Source organism: Ictidomys tridecemlineatus, chromosome 11 (assembly GCF_052094955.1).
Source record: "Ictidomys tridecemlineatus isolate mIctTri1 chromosome 11, mIctTri1.hap1, whole genome shotgun sequence".
In the NCBI taxonomy this organism is placed as follows: Eukaryota; Metazoa; Chordata; class Mammalia; order Rodentia; family Sciuridae; genus Ictidomys; species Ictidomys tridecemlineatus.
The window spans coordinates 61,819,788-61,843,439 of record NC_135487.1 but is presented as its reverse complement, the minus strand read 5'-3'; the positions used below and the strand labels follow the sequence as shown (position 1 = coordinate 61,843,439).

At 33.6% G+C, this 23,652-nt stretch overlaps 2 protein-coding genes across 31 annotated transcripts in view; one reads left to right on the top strand and one right to left on the bottom strand.

Moving 5' to 3' along the window:
• The window catches only part of Fubp1 (far upstream element binding protein 1), a 31,570-nt gene extending 9,050 nt beyond the window's left edge, over positions 1-22,520 (top strand). For 4 of the 22 annotated variants that reach the window (XM_078026517.1, XM_078026524.1, XM_078026523.1 and 1 more), the window contains 14 exons: positions 1,314-1,476; positions 1,582-1,680; positions 1,789-1,890; positions 2,140-2,242; positions 2,402-2,502; positions 2,828-2,969; positions 3,795-3,955; positions 5,920-6,071; positions 6,156-6,235; positions 9,274-9,411; positions 11,798-11,872; positions 17,135-17,194; positions 17,275-17,420; positions 20,019-22,520. In XM_078026517.1, the coding sequence (XP_077882643.1) occupies positions 1,314-1,476; positions 1,582-1,680; positions 1,789-1,890; positions 2,140-2,242; positions 2,402-2,502; positions 2,828-2,969; positions 3,795-3,955; positions 5,920-6,071; positions 6,156-6,235; positions 9,274-9,411; positions 11,798-11,872; positions 17,135-17,194; positions 17,275-17,420; positions 20,019-20,126 (1,630 nt within the window). In that variant the 3' untranslated portion in view covers positions 20,127-22,520. Of the gene's footprint in view, positions 1-1,313; positions 1,477-1,581; positions 1,681-1,788; positions 1,891-2,139; positions 2,243-2,401; positions 2,503-2,827; positions 2,970-3,794; positions 3,956-5,919; positions 6,072-6,155; positions 6,236-9,273; positions 9,412-11,797; positions 11,873-17,134; positions 17,195-17,274; positions 17,421-17,824; positions 18,210-19,059 lie in introns of those variants that run through there. The other 18 variants (XM_078026527.1, XM_078026522.1, XM_078026521.1 and 15 more) reach the window with 12 other exon arrangements.
• Nexn (nexilin F-actin binding protein) overlaps positions 17,593-23,652 on the bottom strand; it is a 50,119-nt gene continuing 44,059 nt past the window's right edge. For all 9 annotated transcript variants that reach the window (XM_078026532.1, XM_078026533.1, XM_078026535.1 and 6 more), the window contains one exon: positions 17,593-23,598. In XM_078026532.1, the coding sequence (XP_077882658.1) occupies positions 23,585-23,598 (14 nt within the window). In that variant the 3' untranslated portion in view covers positions 17,593-23,584. The remainder of the gene's footprint in view (positions 23,599-23,652) is intronic.

Below are 23,652 nucleotides of genomic sequence, written 5' to 3'. Positions count from 1 at the left end.
AAAGTCTAAACAAAAACATTTTTGAAGCCTCACATTATATTTATCTGACTAGCAAAGGTCCCTTAAGAGTTGCTATGCTTAGGTTATCATTTATTCATTTTCATTTTCTCTTGAACTCATTCATCATTCCAACCATTCTGTTGATATTTCTTTTTCCAGCATTACAGTGTGCCACCACATGCTTTAGCCTGTCAGCAGTATTTGACACAGTGAACCTCCTTGAAATATTAGATTTATTTGATTTTTGAGGCACCAATTTATCTGATTTTTCTTAGTGGTTTTGCTTTGTCTTCTAGGCCTTAAAACATGGAAATGCCCTAAAAAAATATATCAATGCATGCTCGATAGATGACTTCATTTAATCTTTTAAATTACATGTGATAAATGAGTTTATATGCCATGAGTTTTATATTTTCCAACATTTTCAGTCCTTTTTCTAAATTGTCTTCATTCTTTTTTTTTTTTTTTTGTCAATGGACCTTTATTTTATTTATTGATAAGTGGTGCTGAGAATTGAATGTGTGATTCTTACACATTCTAGGCAAGTGCTCTCTGCCACTGAGCCAGAGCCACAGCCCCAACCCCAACATGTCTTCATTCTTGAGGCCTCCTTTATCTGTTTTGTATGTACATGTACACATGCTTACATTCTCTTTGTCCTGCTTTGATTTTCTTTATAGCACCTAAGAAATGATGTTATTTATTTGATATATGCTATTTTTATGGATTTAATGAAGTAAAGTCAGATTACGTGAGCAGAATTGTGATTTTAAAGTGTAAATGGGCTGGGATGAATCTCAGTTTAGAGCTTCTGCTTTAATATGCCTTAGGCCTTTGGTTTAATCCCCAGCACCAAAGGAAATTAAATAATTTAATTTTTTGAGGAATCAGCTAAATTCTGAGATAACTTTAGAATTTGAGCACTTCTTGAAAACTTTTGGACTGTTCTCAAAAATAAGTCATGTATCTAGAAATTTATTACATAGTGGTGACCCACCTGTAATTCCAGCCATGCAGACGGCTAAGACAGAAACACTGATTGCAAATTCAAGGCCAGACTGGCTACCTTAATGAAACGAAAATGGCCAGTTAGAGATGTAGCTCAGTAGTAGAGTCTTACCCAGGTGAAGGAAGTAAACAAAGAATCTAAGTTTTATTGCCAAGTCTCAATCTTGGCTCTTGGGCATTTTATAATTAAAAGTATAGTAAGTAACTTTGAAGCATCTATTAGAATAGGATTACTTGATATATGATGTCTCTTTTTGGGTAAGCTTGGGTATGCTAAACTTCATTATTTTATATGAATTTAACAGATCAGCAAAACGGTTACTAGATCAGATTGTTGAAAAAGGAAGACCAGCTCCCGGATTTCATCATGGTGATGGACCTGGAAATGCGGTTCAAGAAATCATGATTCCAGCTAGCAAGGCAGGATTAGTTATTGGAAAGGGAGGAGAGACTATTAAACAACTTCAGGTATGATTATATTATAAAATGTTAAAGCTTTTAATCTACTTTGAAGCTAGTTTTTTTTTTCCTTTCCCCTTTTATTGACTCATAGAATTTTTATTATTTTAATAGGAACGGGCTGGAGTTAAAATGGTTATGATTCAAGATGGGCCTCAGAACACTGGTGCTGATAAACCTCTTAGGATTACAGGCGACCCATACAAAGTTCAAGTAAACTTCACTTTATCCTTTATTAAGGGGCTGGATGGGTTTAGACACATGAAGAATTAAAATGTTTTAAGACCGGCTTTTTAAGTCATGTATGTTTTTCTACTTTAGCAAGCCAAGGAAATGGTGTTAGAATTAATTCGTGATCAAGGTGGTTTCAGAGAAGTTCGAAATGAGTACGGGTCAAGAATAGGAGGAAATGAAGGGATTGATGTAAGTAAAGAAACCAATCAGAAATGGTTGTATGGTAATATGTAAATATAGTAGTGTGTTTCTTGTTTTGGGTTAGATAGCCTTCTTTAACATTTTATCCCCTTTTTACTTTATACTTTACCAGACTGTGTTCTGTATCTTATTACTGTACTGGATATATATTTGATATATATTCTGTTGTGATTTGATGCAGATTAATTCTGGGGAAATTTCTTTATATATATATATACTTTGCTTTCTTTGCATAAGGTTCCGATTCCAAGATTTGCTGTTGGCATTGTAATAGGAAGAAATGGAGAGATGATCAAAAAAATACAGAATGATGCTGGTGTTCGAATTCAATTTAAGCCAGGTGAGTACATATATTTAATCTTTTAAGTATTGGTAATAGCTAGTTTGGGGGGTTTTGGGTTTTTTTGGTGGTGCTAGGGAGTGAACCTAGGGCCTTGTGCATGCAAGGAACAGCTAGTTTTGACACACATTTAATATTTAATTTCAATTTGTTTCAAAGATGATGGAACAACACCTGACAGAATAGCACAAATAACAGGACCTCCTGACCGATGTCAACATGCTGCAGAAATTATTACAGACCTTCTTCGAAGTGTTCAGGTTTGATAGAAAGTTATTATTTCATTTTGTTTGCATTGGAGAAGTATTTTCCTTTATATCTAATATTTTGTATTACAGTCCACTTGATATTACTTTATTAATCACTAGAAAGTGTAAACTGCTTTAAGGGAGTAACCTCTTGGAGCAGAATAAGTATCCTCCCTTATTCACCCAGTATAAGAAAAATAGAAGTTATTGTTTTTGCCAAATTATTTCTGAACTGGTCTCTAAATTTCTGGTTTGATAATAGAGAGTTGGGGAAAATAATTTTGTCATAGAAAAAAATGTTCATTTCTATGCTGACTTCTTGTCTTTTCCTCCTTAGGCTGGTAATCCTGGTGGACCTGGTCCTGGTGGTCGAGGAAGAGGTAGAGGTCAAGGCAACTGGAACATGGGACCACCTGGTGGACTACAGGAATTTAATTTTATTGTGCCAACCGGGAAGACTGGATTAATAATAGGAAAAGGCAATGTATTAAAATTTTTTTAATATTTAACACATAACTTGGTTTTTCTGGATAGTATTTCTGATGCTTTTGTAAACAGGTAGCAATAATTTTTCTCTTTGGCTAAATTTTAATATAATTTCAATAAATATGTTTATATTAATGTAATAGTAAAACAAATGAAGTATTTTATGTATACTTACAGAAAAAGAGTGGGATTTGATATTAATTGGCTCCTAGAGATAGGGGGACCAGAAACTTACTGGTGTAAGAAACTTAACTCATAGAGTGGTTTGGGGATATAGCCCAAACTCTTAGTAGAGTGCTTGTCTCGCGTGCATAAGGTCTTGGGTTCAATCCCTGGCACCACCACCCCCCAATTTTTTTTTTTCCACAAAAAAAGTGGTTTGAGTGGGTTTCTTTCTTAGTTTACTTTGTTTTTTTCCTGAATCACATATTCTTAATAAGTTTTATGTGGGGCTGGGATTGTGGCTCAGAGATAGAGCTCTAGCCTGACATGCATGAGGTACTGGGTTTGATCCTCAGCACCACGTAAATGTAAAATAAAAATATTGTATTCGCCCATAACTGATAAATAATAATTTTTTTTAAGTTTTATGTTTAGAAATGTGTTATTAAAGAGTGTGTAATTTTAAGTGAACTTTAATACAGTTTTAAAACATGAAATGCTTCATGCAATTGAAATGTAGAATAAATGAAAATCCTACTAGAATATTGTCAGGGTAGTGCCCCCAAAATTTTTGCGGCTATTTAATAGTGACCATTTTGTTTTGAATAGTATGTCTTATATCCTTTGAACCTAAAATTAATATCTTTTGATTTTAGGAGGTGAAACCATAAAAAGCATAAGCCAACAGTCTGGTGCAAGAATAGAACTTCAGAGAAATCCTCCACCTAATGCAGACCCTAATATGAAATTATTTACAATTCGTGGCACTCCACAGCAAATAGACTATGCTCGGCAACTCATAGAAGAAAAGATTGGTGTGAGTATCCTTTAAATTTCTAATTTATGTAAAGCATTAATTCAGATGTATCATAAGAAAGTGTACCATTTCTAATCTAAAGTATAGGTTTCTTAATAGAAGGCGTCTGGCAATGGAAATAATTAATAAAATATACAGTTAAAGGTGCTTACAACCACCTTACAGTTGAGTGTACTCAGATAAGAGATGTATTAGCTGCAGACACAGTTAGTTTTGGTGAAAAGTTGTGAAACATAGCTGAAGGGAGTTCGTAATGAAAATTCAGTGTTTATAAAGGTCCTAAGTATATACTCATGCCTGGTGAGGCAAAAAAAGATAAATTCAGTGGATCTCCCACTTCATAACACAAGAGTATAAATTCTGGTTTTTGGATTGGATTGTAATCATACAGGTTTTAAAATGAAGACTATTTGTATTTTTTTTAATAAGTTCTATGGTACGGATAAGTGTATTCGTTCTAAAAATGAATAGTTCTGGACTCAGTGATAGCAGAGGTTTAATGCCAAAGCAGAAAATGAATAAATAGCACATTGTAATTTTTTATTTTACTAACCTAGCAAGAGTGGGTCAAGATTTCTGTTGGATTCATGGAGAAATACACACTTAGAGAACCATTTTTGTATAATCAGTTTTTAAATCTTTTTAAGTTATAAAACTGATTATGACTTACCTACGTGGGTTAAAAATCCTGTGACACATTAACTGTGTGGCCTGAAGAAGTTATTCTGTGCCTCAGTTTCTCCTATAAAATGAAGATAACAGTACCTAGTTCATAGACATGAAGAGATTAAAAATGAGTATGTTTCACTTAAAAATGCCTAGAACTTTGCCCTGTAAAATGTTTCCTTTTTTCTTTCTGTTAACTATTAATTGATGTGAGGGATGATGGCAATTAGAGGCAAGTTAATAAGGGGTTTAAAAGGTCATGAAACTGTTTCCCTATTTCTTAGTGAGAAAGTTAACCAAATTAAATTAATACATGTCCAAAATGTCTCATGACTTGTTTTTTGTTTTTATATTTTAGTTGTAGCTGGATATAATACCTTTATTTTGTTTATTTTGTTTTATGCTGGGGATCAAACCCATGGCCTCACACATGCTGGGAAAGCCCTTTACCACTAAGCTACAACCCCAGCCCATGATGAGTTGGTATTAACTGAGAAAGGAGGGTTTTAGGCATTTAAATCAAATGTCTTTCCAAGTTGACTTGTCAAAAAAAGAAATAAGTGGGCTGGGTTGTGGTTCGGTGGTAGAGCGCTTGCCTGTCGTGTGAGGGACTGGGTTCATTCTCAGCACCATATATAAATAAAGGTCCGTCAGCATCTAAAAAAATTTTTTAAAGGAAAAGAAATTGGCTAAAGTTTAATTATCTGGCACAATATGGATATAAAAATTCTGATTTATCAATTGTAAGTGGAATTTTTCCTACTATTTAGAAATGATATTTAAGAAGGAAAAAAGAATTCAATTGTTCTAAATGGGATTCCAGGTACAGAAATAAAAAGGTTATGTGGCAGATTTTAATTTGAGAGAGAATTAGTAAACTTCATATGTAATTTCATTCACATTATAGAATTTAAACATTTGAGGGGTATATCTCATCAGGATGGTTGTTGATTTAGGGGAATAAAGATAGAGTTAATGCAGAAAAATGGGAATAATTATCTGAGAAGTATTTGATTAATATGGTAAATCAAGTTGCAATGGAGATACAGAACTGTCTCAAAAAAATTGAATAGAAACTATATCAGTTCTTGAATTTATTTGTTAGTGCTATTTTTGTGAATTATGTCTCGATATAACAAGTACAAATATTTTGCAATAAGAATGAAGAAAGGAATAAAACTAAAATTTGTTACTGGTATATATAAGAGGACAGAACTGTAAGATCATTTGGCCTTTGTGTTATTTTGACCATCACTCTTTTTCTGAATGTTTTGTGTTATCTTGGTTTTATTTTTCAGGGCCCAGTAAATCCTTTAGGGCCCCCTGTACCCCATGGGCCCCATGGTGTCCCAGGCCCCCATGGACCTCCTGGGCCTCCAGGGCCTGGAACTCCAATGGGACCATACAACCCTGCACCTTATAATCCTGGACCACCTGGCCCAGCTCCTCAGTAAGTACTACATTTGGTTCTGGACTTTTTCGTAAAGATTTTAAGTTTTGGTAAATTGTATTTTTATGTTGATTTTCTTTTCAGTGGTCCTCCAGCCCCATATGCTCCTCAGGGGTGGGGAAATGCATATCCACATTGGCAGCAACAGGCTCCTCCTGATCCAGGTAAAGGAAAACATTATTTTTGTGTTATCTGTATCCGTCTACTATCCCTTGTTATACTTTTAAGTTTTCTGTTGACTTCACATTTGCATGCATTGTGTTCACTCTTTGCAGAATATTAGGCATTGCTTCTACCACAGTGTATAAGACTGAAATGATTTCCGCTTTCATGAAATTTTTTGGGCTTTCTCTACTTCTAAACTGATTAAGAGTGCTAACAGCCAAAAGCTACACAGAAAGAAATACAGTGGCTTTGATTTTAGATACCAGTGTATCAAATGTTTATGGTGTGTTAATTGTCATTTGTCCACAAAAAAAATTTTTTTAAATTCCTATTTATAAGATTATTTAAGGGTCTAATAAAGTGTTAAATACTTAAGCTTTCCCTTCCCAGTTCTCAAATAAGCTTACAAGAGCTGTCTGTGTTAGTATTCATGATAGGACAACTTAACATATCAGTAAAAATCAGGTTCATACTTAATAATTGCATGCTGGAACTCTAATTATACTTATTTTCTCATTCAAATCTGGATTTTTTTTTAATATGCATTCTGGTCTCTTGATTTTGCCATACCATATAGTTTGCATTTCATATTGGGCAAATAGGCATTCTTCAAAACCACATGTCATTTATAAATGATTTTTTTTAACTGCTCTACCTACTTTTTGAACATTTTCCACTGGAGTAGTTTAAGAGAATGTATCCTGAATTTTGAATTTCTTTATGCACAATGTATATTTATTGAAAGAAAAAATTAACACAATTTATTAAAATGAAATTGTTTGTATTTAAATGTGCTCCCATGTTATAAAATACCTTCATTTTATAGGAAGTTTGCTCTGTGGAATCTGATGGCATGACAGTCACCAAAACCACAGTTTCTACTCACTTAAGGAACAAATTCACTTCTAGCATCTGGTTATACAAAGTTGAGTTTGCATAAATGTCCAAAGCTAAAGAATGTACTCCCAGTATAAGCAGCACTGTGATTGAAGGATTTACAGGGTACATACAGGTGTAGCATAAAAAAATTATTTGCTCTAGAACAGTCATAGTCCATATTTTAAAAATTAAAGGCATTTTCTTTGGAACCTATTTGGAATGGTGTGATTACCAAGGAACAAGTTAAGAGTTTGAGCAGATTAAGGGGCACATTTATATATTTTGTCACTGCGTTTCAGGATTATACCTATGAGCACTGTTTTGGGTGAGTAGCATGATTTAAAAAAACGATAGGAGTGAAAAGTGATCTTTGTATCATTGTCTCCGTTTCCTACATGGAGTAGTAATGAAGTCCACTATAAATATACTATAAGCCCTAATCAGTGAATATGGCTTCCAGCATTGCTTTTGGTACATAAGTAACCCATTTAGCTAAAAGGTGACAGCTAGTTGGCTTACCTCAGGTTTATTAGTTGTTCCTGAGTCTCTGGATTAGATGTTGCTTTTATTAGACTTAGAATTCTGTAATATTTTACTGTCAGTATTCTGTAAAATGATTTGTCAACATTTGTGTAGTGGTCGAGAACTTGGACTACAGAATTAAACAAATCTAGAACAGTACTAGTTCTGAAACTTAATGATTGTGGGACATTGAGGAAGCTTTTGAACCCCTCTAAACCCGTTTTCTTACCTACAAAATGATGATAAATAAATGGATGTTATGTTGAATGAATAGTTAGTTTTCAGTACATATTAGATACAGTAACTGAGACTGGTTTTCTTTTTATGGTTTACACATGAAGAAGTAAGTATAAGTGTTGCTTGTTAAAGTTTGTTTTATCTGCCTGGCGCTGAGGTGGGAGGATCACTTGAACCCAGGAGTTCGAGACCAACCTGGGCAACTGAACAAGAACCCAGCTCAGAAAAAAAAAAAAAGTTTGTTTTATCTTAATTTCTTTATCCAGATATTGTATCAAGTAAAATATTTATATTTATTAGGCATGCAGAAAATTACAGTATTGACATATCAAAGTGGTACATTGAGCACTTGGGAAAGATTTGGGGGATGACTAATACAGTATGTTATAATTTTCTTTTTCTAGAAATACTGCCCCTTTTTTCTCAAGTTCCACAGTTGAGAATTGCTGCTGCTTTGGAATAAAGACTGAACAAATTACTTATGGATATAGACTCTGGCTAAGGAAATATATTATTATAGATATAAAATAATAAAAAGTATTTATATAACATTTCTAATTTATTACAAAGCACAGAACCAATAAGAGGACTTCTGTTGGCTGACCAAAAGGTTTCAGACTTCACATCACATATCAGTTGATTTATGAGAGGTGAATGAAGATGAGCCAAGTGCAGAGGAGACTTAGGACAAAAGGCCCAATCATGGTGACTTTAGAAAAGTACAAACAATTTGTTGTGGCTAGAACTTGGGTATTAGAGAGCTATTGACAAAAAAGAGATATGGGGCTTGAATAAGAAAGATAGCTGGATTTGTATCATCAAACATGTTGAATGTTGTGCTGTGCTTAAAAGCTTTGACCATCCTAAAGATTCTAGAGAAAGAATACATTTCCATTAGGACAGTAACATCAAGTTTATGACACCTCCTGTGAAATAGAATGAAATGTGGTTACTCTGTTTCTAAGATTTTTATTTCCTCCTGGAAAACAGGGCAAGACATGAGTCATAGTTCTAAAATAATCGCTTCCTTCTTATACAAATTGCCCTTAGAAATCTTTTTTCCTTTAATCATTTTCTACATAGAACTGTTGCATTTGAGCTAAACTGGTTTAGAAGAACAAGGGCACAAGATAGTTTTAGATAAAGCATTGGGTTTGAAGCATTGGATCCAAGTTCATGTCTCAGTTCTGCTGCTCGAGAAATTTTGTCTCAATTTTCTATAATAACTAAGTCTCAATTTTCTATAATAGAACCTAACAAAAATATTAGAAAATTTGAAAGTTTCCATTTACTCTTTATTGCTGATTGGGGGTTTATTTGTCAGAAAGCTGCATCTATGTGAGAGAGTAAAGAGATGATGGACTTTGGATATAAACCTTGAACCTTGTGTTTATTCCAGCTAAGGCAGGAACGGATCCAAATTCAGCAGCTTGGGCTGCTTATTATGCTCACTATTACCAACAGCAAGCACAGCCACCACCTGCAGCTCCTGCAGGTGCACCAACTACAACCCAGACTAATGGACAAGGTAACTATGGTAACTAAACAATTTATTTTGTATTTAAAAGCCAAAACATTCAAAATTATATATGAAGTGTATCACTGTATAATACCTAAAGTTTCTAACATTAAATTCAGTTATAACTTCAGTGCTATAGATTTTGCATTCTTAAATTAAGTTACTTTGAAATAATTTGAAACTTTTCATAAGAACAAAATCAGGAACACATAGATAGCCAAGTTATTGTTGTTTTATCCCCACCTACTCCATTACCCTCTCATATATGTGTCCATGTTTATTGTCGTCATTTCGTTATAGAGCCCTGAAAATTAGTCTCCCAACGCTAATATATCATTACTATCCCAATGTGCTGCCTTTATTTAGATTTCACCAATTGTCCCAATACTTTCTCTCCTGATGCAGGATCCCATTTGGTAATATAACATATTCTCCCCAATCTGAAATTGTTCTTCGTTCTTTTTAAATTTTTTTTCCCTCTGTTATATAGTAGAGTGCAGACTTGTGTTTTGTTAAAAGATTGCCAATCTAGGTCCCTTTGACCTTTTCTTTTTTGAGATGGATTCTCGCTGTATTGCCTAGGCAGGTCTTGAAAACCTGGGCTCCAGCAATCCTCCTGCCTCAGCTTCTCAAGTAACTGGGATTACAGGTGTGCACCACTATGCCTGGCCTATTCAATCTTTTCTGTTGACCATAAGGTAATGCTTAATTGACAAGAAAACTCAAGGAACTATGCAGTGATGTTTATACTTTGAACAGGAATCAAAATGTTTAAATCTTCCATATCTGGTGACAGTAAGCTTGACCATTTGGTCATATTGATTGATGTGTGTTAGGTTTTTGGGCCATGATACTACCATTTTTCTCTAAAATTAATTAGTATTTTCTGGGGTATTATATTGAGATTATACTGTTCTTTGTCAAACTTCTATCAAACAGCCTTCATTAATAATGTCTGCTTTTAATACTAGTATGGTGATGATAATTTTGATTTTTATACTTGTACATTTATTAGTTGGTATTTTACCATAAAGAGCTTTCCCTTTTTATCCTATTTAGTTCTTTATATCGATATGGGTTCCTTTTGTTTTTTTTTTAAATCATTTTTTATTATTTTAATAATCAGATTGTCCTAAATTTGGCCAGTCAGTAGTATCTTCAAGGTGGCTCCTGTATCCTTTTGAAGTGCCTATAATTCTTTAAACACTTTCTTATTTTCTGGCACAATAAGATGTTTATTTTGTTTCTAGGCTCTAGCCATTTCTACAAAGGTTCCTGATTTCCTTTGGTGGAGGGCAGAAGGTATCATAGGTTAAGCTCAGGGGCAGTCTTCATCACTCAGCCACCTCCCCAGACCTTCTTTTTTAATTCTTTGAGACAGGGTTTCACTAAAATTGAAGAGGCTATCTTGGAGCTTGGAATCCTCCTGCCTTGACCTCTGGAGTCTTTGGGATTATAGGCAACACAGCACCATGCCTGGCATGATTTCCCTTTAATGAAGGATGACGTTTAGAAACCAAATTGAGTACGCATATTGCTACTGAGGTGTCATTACATCTAGCTTTTTTTCAGCAGACAAAACTAGGCAATATTTGGGCATGGTGGTACACACCTATAATCTCAGCTACTTGGGAAGTTGAGGCTGGAGGCCAGCCTAGGCAGTAAGACCTTGTGTAGGGCTAGGGAGTGTAGCTCAGTTCAGTGGTACATCCTGGGTTTAAACCCTAATATCCCTCCCACCCAAAAGAAAAAAAAACAACTAGGAGTAGTTCTTTAAAGTGTTTTCCCTTTTCATATTTAAAAATGATAAGGGCTTGGGCTGTAGCTCAGCGGCAAAGCACCTAAGTTTAATCTATGAGTGCCCATGAGTTTAATCTGTGATACCCCCTGCTCCCATACCTGCATGTGTGAGGCACTGGGTTCGATCCTTAGCACTGCCTATAAAACTAAACAAGTAAAGGCATGCTGTCCATCTACAACTTTTTAAAAAATTTTTTTCCTATATGGCGAGAATCAGGTGTCCTCGATGTATTTTCTTAATTTGACATCAGTTTGCATATATATATAAAATAACCAGTGTTATCTGTCCAGTATCTCAATCTTGCACCATCTTCTGTTGTATATGTGTGTGTTTGCGCGCTTGTGTGTGTGGTGATTAAATGCAGGGCTTTGTCCTCGAAAGGCCAGCACTCCTACCAACTGGGCTATATCCCCAGCCCCATCATCTTCTGTCTTTGACACTAGCAGGGACGACGCCACTACCACACAGCAACTCCCTTCTACCTCACTGCTCCATCATAGTCCACTGCCAATTCCTACACTCCAAGAAGCAGAAGGAAAGGCTCAAAATAGCCTTTAAAAACTTTTAATCTTACTTTTTTGTTGTTTGTGTTTCTTTAACAAGGAGATCAGCAAAATCCAGCTCCAGCTGGACAGGTTGATTATACCAAGGCTTGGGAAGAGTACTACAAGAAAATGGGTATGTTATGTATATTTAAATATATGTGTGTGTGTGTCCTTATAATTTTGATTCATTAATTGTAATATTGAGGGGAATAATTACCAAAATTACATTATAAAATAACTGGATCTTCAGCCAGTACAAATAATTCTTACATTTGGTCTGGGTTTGCAGCATAGTGGTAGAGCACTTGCCTAACATGCAAAATCATGAGTTCAATCCCCAGCACCACACAAAAAAAATAAAAATAAATCTTAAAAATCTGTAGTTAATAACAAGGAAATTCATTTGTTAATCAGTTTTTATTTGTAACTAGAAGTTTTCTCACTGGCATATATGACTTTGAATATTGCTGAACTTTTGTCAAAGGCCAGTTAATCTTAACTAGCATAAATGATATGAAGTTATATTTCTGAGCACCAAGCAGAAGTTGGTTGTGTGTGCTATTATTTTCACTGCAAAATAGCAGGTAAGGTCTGAGGATATAGCTCAGGGAAGAATACTTGCTTAGCATGTACAAGGTCCTAGGTTTGATCCCAGCACCATCACCCAGTAAACAGTAAACCAGGTAAGAAGTAACCTACAGAGAAGGGAATTACTTAAATAACATTGGTATGTATGAAAAAGGGAAAATAAGTCACCTAGAAAAAAGCTTTTTCCTTCAATAACTATAGCTTACATAAAGCCATGTGCCTAGCATAGTGGTACATATTGAGAGTGCATTTAGAGCATAGGAGCTAGGAGATCTGATCTAAAAGGATACAATTGTTAGTCAAATGATTTTTCAAATATATCATTTCAAACTGCCATGCAAAGGAAAAGAGCTTTCTCTTCACTAACAGTTCACTTGTACAGATTGAGATAGAATCTGAATTTTACTTCACAAGGTCTTGAGTCCCAAACCTATTTCACAAATTTTATGTTTTTAGGGACCATTTAGAACCTGGTACTATACTTCAAGTAGCATACCATTACCACAGTCAGTTATCAAAAATGAGTCAACAAATGAAAGCTAAACAGATAAATTTGCCCATCCTTCACTGGCACAGAAAAAGGTAGAATTTGTTGTAAGATAGTCTACTTGTGGTTTTAAGTATAAATTTCAGTGTTTTCTAAAGATTTCTGCAAAGCTATTTCTTGGTTGTTTGGTTTGGTTTTGTGTTACTAGGGATTGAATGTATGCCCTATGCTGGACAGGCAAGCCCTCTACCATTGAGCTACCTACCCTTTTGAAAATTTTTTTTGTTTTTGAGGCAGGGTCTCAGTATATTGCCAATTAACCTCAAATTTACACTCCTCTGTTTGCTTCAGTCCCAAAGTCAGTGGGATTAAAGATGTAGGCCACCAGGCTTGGCTGATTGCTGTTTAAGGAAGATTAATTTTTCCAGTTAGAATGACCTTGAAAAGAGTGTCATGCTGTGTGTCATTCCTAAGGATTTCTCAGATTTATTAATTTTGTTTTTGTGACCTAGCTTAGCTTAGACACATCTATAGCAACTGCATTAAGAAGTTGTTTAACTTTAATCCTAAATTATATACTCTTCTTAGTGTGACCACATAATTTATTATGTGAACGGGCATGCTGTGAATAATCATGCCCTGGCAACACAGTGGTTAGGACCTATATCTACCTTAAATTTAATGTAATAACTTTACCATGTTAAAGAATTAAGCATGTTGAGATTAAATACATTAGTTCAAACTTCTTTTTTCACACCATGCCAGACATGTTCCTGTATTGTTACCAAGTGGGTAAAAACAAAGACCTTTTATGTCTTGGTAATTACTAGGGGATGAGTTTGGCTTCTGTGCTTTATTATATCCTACTGCTTCTTGGCAACACAACCCCTAAAAAGTTTACTGTTGTTTTATATTTTACATGCCCAAAGTGAGTACCTTGATTTCTGATTATTACTATAAAAGTGTAGGCATTTTAACTTGCCTTTGTTGTAATTTTTCATTTACTACTATTTCCCTGCCAGCCTTTTTTTAAAATAATCGTTCTGTAGATATTATGTTAGGTTGTATAGACTAGTTGGGCATTTGCCTCTCATGTAATTGTTTTGGATGGTGTTAGGGATTGAATCCAGTTTGGGCTGTAATACTGAGCCACATCCCTCAGCCCCTTCATATGTCTCTCCACCTTTTTTTTTTTTTTTTTTGTATCCAGGATTGAACCACAGGCACTTAAGTCACTGAGCCATATGTCTTATTTAGAGACAAGGTTACACTGAGTTACTTAGGGCCTATAACAGTTTTTTTGTAAATGACCTTTGCTTAACTACTCTGATTTCTTCTAGGTATAATCCTCAGGCTTTTTTTAGGGTATCTACAAATAAGAGACTTTAAATATAGTTCAGTCATCAAGTATCATAAATGGCAGGAGGAAAAGGAATGATAATATTGGGAGATAATCTTTACTCACAACCCACTTCCTTGTCAACCCTTCAGTTGGTCTAGATTTTCCAAGACTTCAGATTTCCTAGTTCCCTTGATTTCCCATCCAGTACTCTTTACCAAACTAGGGAGGCTATGACATTGGAGTTTTTCCCCCCAAAGAAACTCAGGTGATTAAATTCTTAAAAATGAGATTCTAGAGAGTTAAAAGGTTTAACTAATTAGCAAAAACTCCATAAGAGAACAAATAAGGTTTCAAACTAGAGAGATAATTTCTGTTTTGGAGCAGGGTAAGTGAAGTCATTTTGGGAAAAGTTTGACTTAAGAAAGGCCCTTCTGGGGCTGAGGCTATAACTCAGTGGCAAAGTGCTTGTCTCATATGTTTGAGGCACTGGATTCAATCCTCAGCACCACATAAAAATAAATATACTGTGTGTTCATCTACAACTAAAGAAATATTTTTTAAAAAAATAGAAAAGCCCTTCTGATGTTAAGCACTGATATGATGGACTCAGAACACTAGCCATCTGGTATCATAAGCCTGAAGAAAGAGCAAGAGGAATTGTGGGAGAATATATGGAGAAATAATTGAGTGCTACACACTGTTCAAGGAAGGGTGATTCTTAGACTTTAGTAGAAAGTTGTTACCCATAAAAAGAAACGAAGTACTGGAGGTAGAGAGCCAAGTCTTAAGTACATTAAATAGGAAGAGTTCTTTGTCTTAACTTGGCATAATGAGTAACATTTGGCCTTTGGGAGGGAAAGGTGAAATGAGTTTTTCTTTCCTTTTAGTTGTAGATGTACATAATACCTTTTATTTTCTTTATTTTTACGTGGTGCTGAGGATCAAAAGCAATGCCTCACATGTGCTAGGCAAGTACTCTACCGCTGAGCCACAACCCCAGCCCAAATAGGGTTTTTGTTTTTGTTTTTGTTTTTGTTTTTTTTTTTACATATTTTTCAGGTTGAAATGTAAAATGTTGACAACTTTCTTAACAAATATTTTTCTTTGAGTCTAACACCTTACTTCTAGTTTTTCATCAGATACTTGGGTTTGGGGGGTTTTAGGGAATATTTGAGTCTAATGAGTTTTTTCTTCACATGTTTGTTTAACATCTTGTTATGAACTAGGGATATAGCTCAGTTGGTACAGTGCTTGCCTCGCATGCACTAAGGCCCTGGGTTCAATCCCCAGCACCATAAATAAATAAGCAAGCAAGCAAGCAAGCCTCTTGTTATATATCCTTTAACCTAAGCATATCTTACAATGAAGTTTTGTTCATTTTGTAAACTTGTAAGTGGCAATTAATTATTGCTGTCTTAACAAGATTTGTTTCCAAGGATGAAAGAGATGTGTTTTTATTGCCTTTACTACCTGGTATTTGATTTGCAAATACTGAAACTTGTTTGAATTGTCTCCTTATAAAGGTCAAAATGTTAAACTCACTTTTGGAAAAAGTTATTTATGGAAGAAAAAGAAATATGAGAATTTTTTTGTAGTAAATTTTTCTCTGTTGCCCAAAGAAAGGGGTTTTTTTATTCATTTTTAAGGTTAATGGTTATAACTTAAAATTTTATTTATTCAGTGGCTTTTTAATTCTGTTACAATTTTATAATGGTGGCTACTACTTTCTTAAACTACATACATAAAGTTGCCTTTTGGAAACTTCCAGCAAACATAAAAATAGCTTCCCATATAATGTTCCAGTATTTTTTCTATGTAATTATGTAATAGAACCAAGTGTTCATGTGTAGGAGCTATGATTAAGAAAACATGTCCTCGTTTCTCTTTGCTGCCTCTGTGTGTGTGTGTGGCCTAGATGCTAAGCAGGTTTTCCACTACTGAGCTATATCCCCAGCCCTTTGTTTTCTGAGACAGGACCTTGCTAAGTTTCCCAGGCTGACGGCCTGTGATCCTCCTGCCTCAGCCTCCCAAGTAGCTGGGATTACAGGCACACACCACTGCCCAGCTGTGTTTTCTATTTTGAAAGTTTCCCACTTTCAGAAAATTGAGGGGGGGTACAGCAAATACCCAGTTTCACCATTTTTAAAAATTGATTCATATCCTTTTGTATTTAATGTTTTTGTACATGGACAATTACAAAGTAAGTTGCAGATAATTTTTCCTCCAAATATACTCAGCAGTGTCCTTAACATGCACAATATATTTATTCAGAAAATCTTTTATAATTTTATATTTTCAGAGCCCATTCAGTGTCTCTTTAATCTTATAATTCAGAAAAGTCATCTTGCCTAAATAAAGAACTGCTCCTCATGAGGATTGTTTCGTTGATCTAATTTTTTGTGTTATTTGCCAAGTTATTTTTAATGATATTTTGTTGTAATTTAAACATTGAGTCTGTCATGGCCTTTAAGTGTTTTTTATAAATATTTTTTGTAATTCTCTGTTGAGGGCTTGAATTTCAAGACCAGTTGTATAACAGATGAATCCAAATAGATAAACAACCAAAAAAATAGAGAATTTTCTCTCTTCTTTTACCCTCTGTTTGCCATCACTACCAGGGCACCATCCAAAGGTTTACAGACTACTTAACTTGAAGTACTTTTGAAACTTATTCGGAACAGTAACAGTTTAACTCTGGAATTGATTCAAGTATTATTATGCCTGAATTTTTACCTTTACTTAAGGCTATGTGGATTTTGGCAAGTATTTGTTTTTAATTAATAGTGATGCCTTCTAAAAAAAATCCATGATTAACATAAGACTAAGAAAAGAGGGGGGGTTGTTTTTTTTTCAGGGTAGTTTCAACACTAATGAATATTTAATATAAACAGGCAGAATTCTGACCCTCTGCTTTGTCATTATAACCTGTACTTACAGTGGATATAATTTTATATTAAAATATAGGGGGTTTTTTTTAGGTCAACAAGGGCAGACACAAGATTATTCAAAGGCTTGGGAGGAATATTACAAGAAGCAAGGTATTGTTTTTATTAGAAATGAGATTCTTCTGGGCTTTTAATTATGGTTGCAGCAACAAAGTTGTTCTGTTTTCTTAAAGGTCAAGCAGTTCCTGCTCCTACTGGGGCTCCACCAGGTGGTCAGCCAGATTATAGTGCGGCCTGGGCTGAGTACTATAGACAACAAGCAGCTTATTATGCCCAGACAAGTCCCCAGGGAATGCCACAGCATCCTCCAGCACCTCAGGTATAATAAATAAATATACTAATTTGTTGATTCTCCCCCCCCCCTTTCTAGTCATGTTTTCTGCATGTTTACTGTTTTGTCTGTTTGGGATTGTTTATCTTTTTTATTTTCATCTGGCAGACTATAAGTGAAATGTTGTGTATTTGGTTTTTTGTTTTGTTTTGGGGGTTTCTTGTTTTTTATTTTAAATAATTCTTTCTGGCATCCGAGTGCTGAATATTTCTACAATGCCTTTGATTTAAAAATAAATTTTCTTCCCCCCAGGGATTTGCAAATCATGCAAGAAGCCACCACCATTTATATTAACCAATTTTTCTTTCTTAAAGGATTCACTCCTGAATTAGCTCCATTTAAAGGATTTTCTTTAACTTTTTGTGTATTTCTTATGTATCTCTTCTGCACAGGGCCAATAATAAGAAGTGGACAATACAGTATTTGCTTCATTGTGTGGGGGAAAAAAACCTTTGTTAAATATATGGATGCAGACGACTTGATGAAGATCTTAATTTTGTTTTTGGTTTAAAGTAGTTTTTTTTCCCTTTTTTTTTTCTTTTTTTTTTTTTTGAAAATGTACAAAATATCTATCACTACTGATAGGAGGTTAATATTTCTGTGTAGAAATGAAAATTGGTTTGTTTTTAGTGTTTAGTGTAGATGTACACATTCCAGCAAATGTATTTGCAACTATTATGTGGTCAATGCTTTGTGATATAAATGTACTTTTTCAATGTATACTTTCACTTTTAAAAATGCCTGTTTTGTGCTTTACAATAAATGATATGAAACCTCCTGTGTCGGTAAGTTGGATATGTGGGTATTTAAAGAATTCGTAATTTCTTAGCAATGATAAGATACATATACACAAATATGTAAGCTTTCCCCGTGAATTATTGAGTTTTTAAACACTGGCATGTTTTTTCCCCGTTGCAGTATAGTGGTAGATTGGAGACTTTTCCATTTATTGTATTTGGCTATTTCAGCACAAGTAATCCTGATATCTTCATTTTTTTCCCTTCTGTTTGATTAAAAACTGCATGTGTGTACAATGATCTTTTGGCATACTTCCATTGCATTAACAGTAAAATTTCCTTTTATACATGACCACTGTTTCAGACCTGTACTGCTGCTATAACAGTTAACCTTTCTGTTCTTAATTTGATATTTACTTGATTTCCAAGACTGTTTCAGCATAACTAATTTTAAACAGTTTTCAGATAGTGAATTTGAGTAGTATAATGACTTTTTTTTCATGTAAAATAACTCTTTCAATGTATATAATATTAGTGTGTTTCTTTCTAAATTTAGGGTAGAAAAGCGAATAGTATGCAAAAAGTATAGCTACATTGCATCTGCCATTGAAACATAATTGGGGTATGGAAACGTTCAAGTTTTTTTCTTTTTTTCTCTTTTTTTATTTTTGCAGTATAGATAAGCTTTGTTTTGTAAATGCACAAGTCCTATCATTGAATCAACTTAATTTTTTTATGTACTTGAAATCATTTTATTACTCTTTAACACTCATGCTGAAGTTCTGATATTTTGTTGAAATCCATTGTTTTACTCTTTGCATATTTGTTGGCTCTTTGCATATTTATAGACTACATGCAAATACAGTCTGTCTTGCCATTGTCTGTTGAAGTGCAGGTTTGATCCAGCCAGTATAGAACTAGCTCTGTAGGGGTGAGGAGGACTGTGCTGTGTATCATCCTTGATTGTGTTCCTTCAAGGAGCATTGCACTGTAAGTACATCAGAATGACAAATTGATGAACTGCAACAGTATCTTTTTGTCAATGTTCCACATAATGCAAATGCCATATTTTGTGTGAATATTATGTTGGAATACAGTGCTAATATCTTGGAAAACTATAATTGCTTAACATAGAATAATACATAGTTCTGTTTTTTTTTTTTCTAAGTGAGCTTAATGGGTAAGTATTTTTGATATGCTTTAGCTATAGCTAAAGAAAACTTGATCATTTAACAAAATTGAACAGTATTATTGGTGCTCCTAAAATATTGTTTTTTGGTTAAAATATGCATATCGTATATTAATATGAAAAACTTGAAATGTGTAAGACAGAAGTGGTTTTCAGCTTGCAAATAATAAGCAATGTAGCACTTTTAACACCATAAATATATTTTCTGTCATTGGTGGGGAGCACCATTTGTTGCTTTGAATATACTGTAAAGGAAGATGTGCAAGAACAAAATGTTGAGATTACCTGTAGGGGAAAATAGCAGTACAGTTCATTTTAGATATTTTGAAATGTTTTTGATTGTTTTATATAACCTAGAGTGATTTCCCTTACCCTTATTTAGATATGGATGTGTAGTACTAGTTTGAAGTTTAATAGTTAAGGAGTTAGTTATCTGTTATCTTTAAGATTAGGGTATTGACATGAAAATTTGAGTATTTTGCATGATTCTGTTGTGTAGATGATCTTTTAGGAAAGTGGTGCATTTATTAATTAAAACTGAAGAAATAGTTCAGTTGGATTCAGTATCATAACTCACAAATTGGAGGCTGTTGATTTTGATTCATTTAAGGTTTAAAATCTTTATTAATTGCAAACAGTGCAATTATTTATACTTCACAGTGCCTTCCCAGACCTTCCACCTTAGGTTCTGCTGCAAAAAGCACAGGTAAGCACAACCTAAGGACATATATAAATAAATATTTCAGTACATTAATGTTGTCCCTGTGAGGTTTTTGTGGTTGTGTACTCAAAAGCAATCTGCTGCTGCTACCCCAAAATGTATTTTGTTATGCTACCATTTTAGTGGAAAGTCTGTTAAGTTGTTCAAGCAACTGTACATTTCTGGGTTATGTTTTTCATTTTAATTTTTTTATTAAAACGAAAATAATGTAGATTGCTGCTATAACTGATCTACATGCACATCTTTTGCATTTTTTCCCCCAAATATAAAATTGTTGCAGTTAAGAAAGGACAGTTGCATAGTTTTCAAAATTTAGGAAATCGGTTGGTCAGAAACTTCAACAGCCTTCACAGTCTGTTTATGATTGACACGACATTTTCTTTGCCCTCCAAAGCTATGGTTTCTTTATTTTCTTTTTTCTTATTCTTGAACTATAATAATTCAGTAAGAACATTATGGGACAGTTTTTATTATCTTTTTTTTCTTAGACAAGTCTGTTTTCATAACATAAATGCTGAAAAGAAAAAATATGAAATACTGGCAGTATGTTTTGATAAAAGGCATGTGCATCAGTGAAATGTTAACTGTATAGCAAATAACCTTTCATAATCTGTGTAGCAACCAATATTTTTCTGACTTATAATATTTTAATTACTGACGCTGCATTTATTTTATTTTTGCCAGTTTTAAGTGTTTGTGTGTTCTTATAGATGATTTTAACTGGTACATAATTTTGAGTTAAGATGATTGTATTAAAGCAGCATCATACCAGTTTTGTTTATTCAATTTCTAAAATGTGCTGATCCTTTTAAAACTCCTGCTTATCTCTACATCAAAGAAAAATATTCAAAAATACTGCCTTCATTTTCACACACAGTGCTGAAGATGCTGCAAGCACCAAATCATAGCTCATAAAATCAGGTCCTGAGATAGTTACCCATAAAGAGGAATCCTTTGAGTGTATGCCATTGGTGAGCCGATGAGCATGGACCATAGAAGGGCTCAATGTAGAAGGTAAAATTGGCAAATCATAATTGAGAAATATGAAATGTATTCCCATACATAATATGGTATAGGGTGTAATGTACCTGCTTTTGATCACTTTTCATTTTAAAGTGCTATTCACTTGATCTTAAATGTTCCATGAACTGTTAAATTTCTTAAGTTACTGCACCACATTTATGCTTATGTGTGTTTGATAGTCAATGCTAGTTATGTTAAAATTTGATAATATAAAGGGGCTCTTGAGCCTGTCAAGTTTTGGATAGTTGTAGTTTGCATTTTTATAAAAGAAAATATAGATGAATGCTAATAGATATTGTGGCATTGTTGCTATCTCATGAGAATTTTTTACTTCATAAGCTTTCTTGATAAGCATTTTTTTTAAATGGCGCTAATCTTTCCATAATTTTGAAATAAAGGGAAAGCAGAAAAGGTGAGCCAGATGGTTTGAAATGATAATGGATCTTAGTGATGGTAGGGGAAAAAAAATGTTTAGATTGAAATTTAACTGATTGATTTGATTAGCACTTGAGCAAAAACTTGACAATGTGTTTTTAAAGCATCTTAGTGTGGTGATACTTAGAATTCTATAGTTTGATGTTTTTTGTTTTGTTTTGTTTAGAAATTAAGTATAGTTTTTTAACTAATGAAAATGGTTTAATACTAAGACTAGTGATTTGATACTAGTTGTTTATTAACATTGTAAAACGTATCCTTAAACAAATATCTTTGTAGTTTATTCATAATGGCAGGTTTGGTTAGGTGTAGCAGAGTAACTTAGAAAGAAATAGGAGTATATTACTAAGTAAAAGTATTTGTTTGGATGCTCTGCCAGTAGAATCTTCTACCTAAAAAGTTATCTGTTGTCTAGAATAATGTAGTAGAGTTTACTAATCAATGAGGATGTTTTACTTTTTTTCCTGCAAATTCTGCCTCATTTAAAAATGCTTTTTAACAATACCTAGTTAAATATAATTTGACTCTGAAAATAACCTTACGTTTTATTTGAACAGTCACTTGATTTTTCTTACCACAATAAAACTTTTGAGGGATTTCTAAATTGGTGCTTTTAAAAAGCAAATAAATCCCAGAGTTTTATTTTCTTCAGTAATACCCCTAAAGAAAACTCTTAAATGTATTTGCGAATATATATATATATTTTTTCTTATGCATGCTCGATGCATTTTCGTCCTGAGAAAAGTGTTCTCTACAGAAACTACCCGTGTGTAAAAAGAAGATTGGCTTAAAATGGCTACTGTGATGGGAACAGTGTCTTAGGGAGATGCAGCTTGGACTTGAGGTAAATTGAATACTTTACAAACTGTGGTTTAGAGTTTGCTTTAATGACACTGTATGTAAAAGGACGTATGCTTGCTGTAATTTTGTATTCATTTTGGTCTCCTCAATAAAAAAATAAATAAATGTACTTTGAATTATAAGAGAGTACTTTGTGTCTTTTATGCATTTAATACTCAGGAAAAAGAATTTTGTCTTGACTGTCTTTAAAGGATTATTGTGGGTTAAGAATTCTAATGATAAGGGTAAACATCTGCTTGTAGGAATCTTTAAACCAAGGAAAGACTTTTTTTCTTTAATATACAAGTTACTTTATTATGGGTTTAACATTGTAAAATAAATCTGTCTTCCAGAAAATTAAAATATAAAAACAACTTGATGACAGAACATAACTAGTTATTTACAAATAGACTAGTACTTTTAATTAAAGGCTTTCTACTCAGTCCTCTTAAAGCTGGAAAACTACAGTTATGTTGAAAATGTTTTCTAATTAAAACAATTTGTTCAGACAAGATCATAATAAAATTTGCTTTAGTGGTTTGGTTATATATTACACGCATTTGAAAAATATATTTAAGTATCCCTAACACTCAGAACAATGTATAGATAGTGGTTTCTTATTAGGTTTTGTCTGGTGTCTGCTTTCCATAAATTCTTTCTTAAACTTTTGTTTTTCTGCATGTTCTCCCTTTTCCACGAAAAGAATGATCTTATTCCCCCTCTATTTCAGAAAGACTCTAAAACTACAACATTTAGAATTCTGTTCCTCTAAGAAAACAAACTAATTCAAATTGATTCCTAATTAGTTGTCTCAATCTACTTCAGACTAATTTTAGGTATAAAAGCTCACAAAAGATAATTCTTTCATGCAAAATGATGTTTACTTTTTAAAAAACATAACTGCTATGAATATGGGAAATATACTACCACCCTTATAATTAAGTTCTGATAGAATAATTGAATCAATTTTCCCACTCTCATAAATATATTTTATTGACTGCTAAAATACATATTGTAGAATATGTTGATAAATCTGATATTCAATTGAAAAACAGTATTCTGTAATAAGAGTTTGTGTTTTGAAGACTTATGAAAAGGAATTAAGAAGTCAACAGAGTGGTACTTCTGGTATCCTTTTTGGCACTGCCACAGAAAGTAGGAAGAAAGAAAGTTGTAGATAGAGAAAGTTCCAAGTTGAGAGGGTACCCTAGTAGTCATCAGCTAAAAAAGAGAAAAAGAAAAATAATTTTTTTAATAGGAAAAAACTTTTAATAG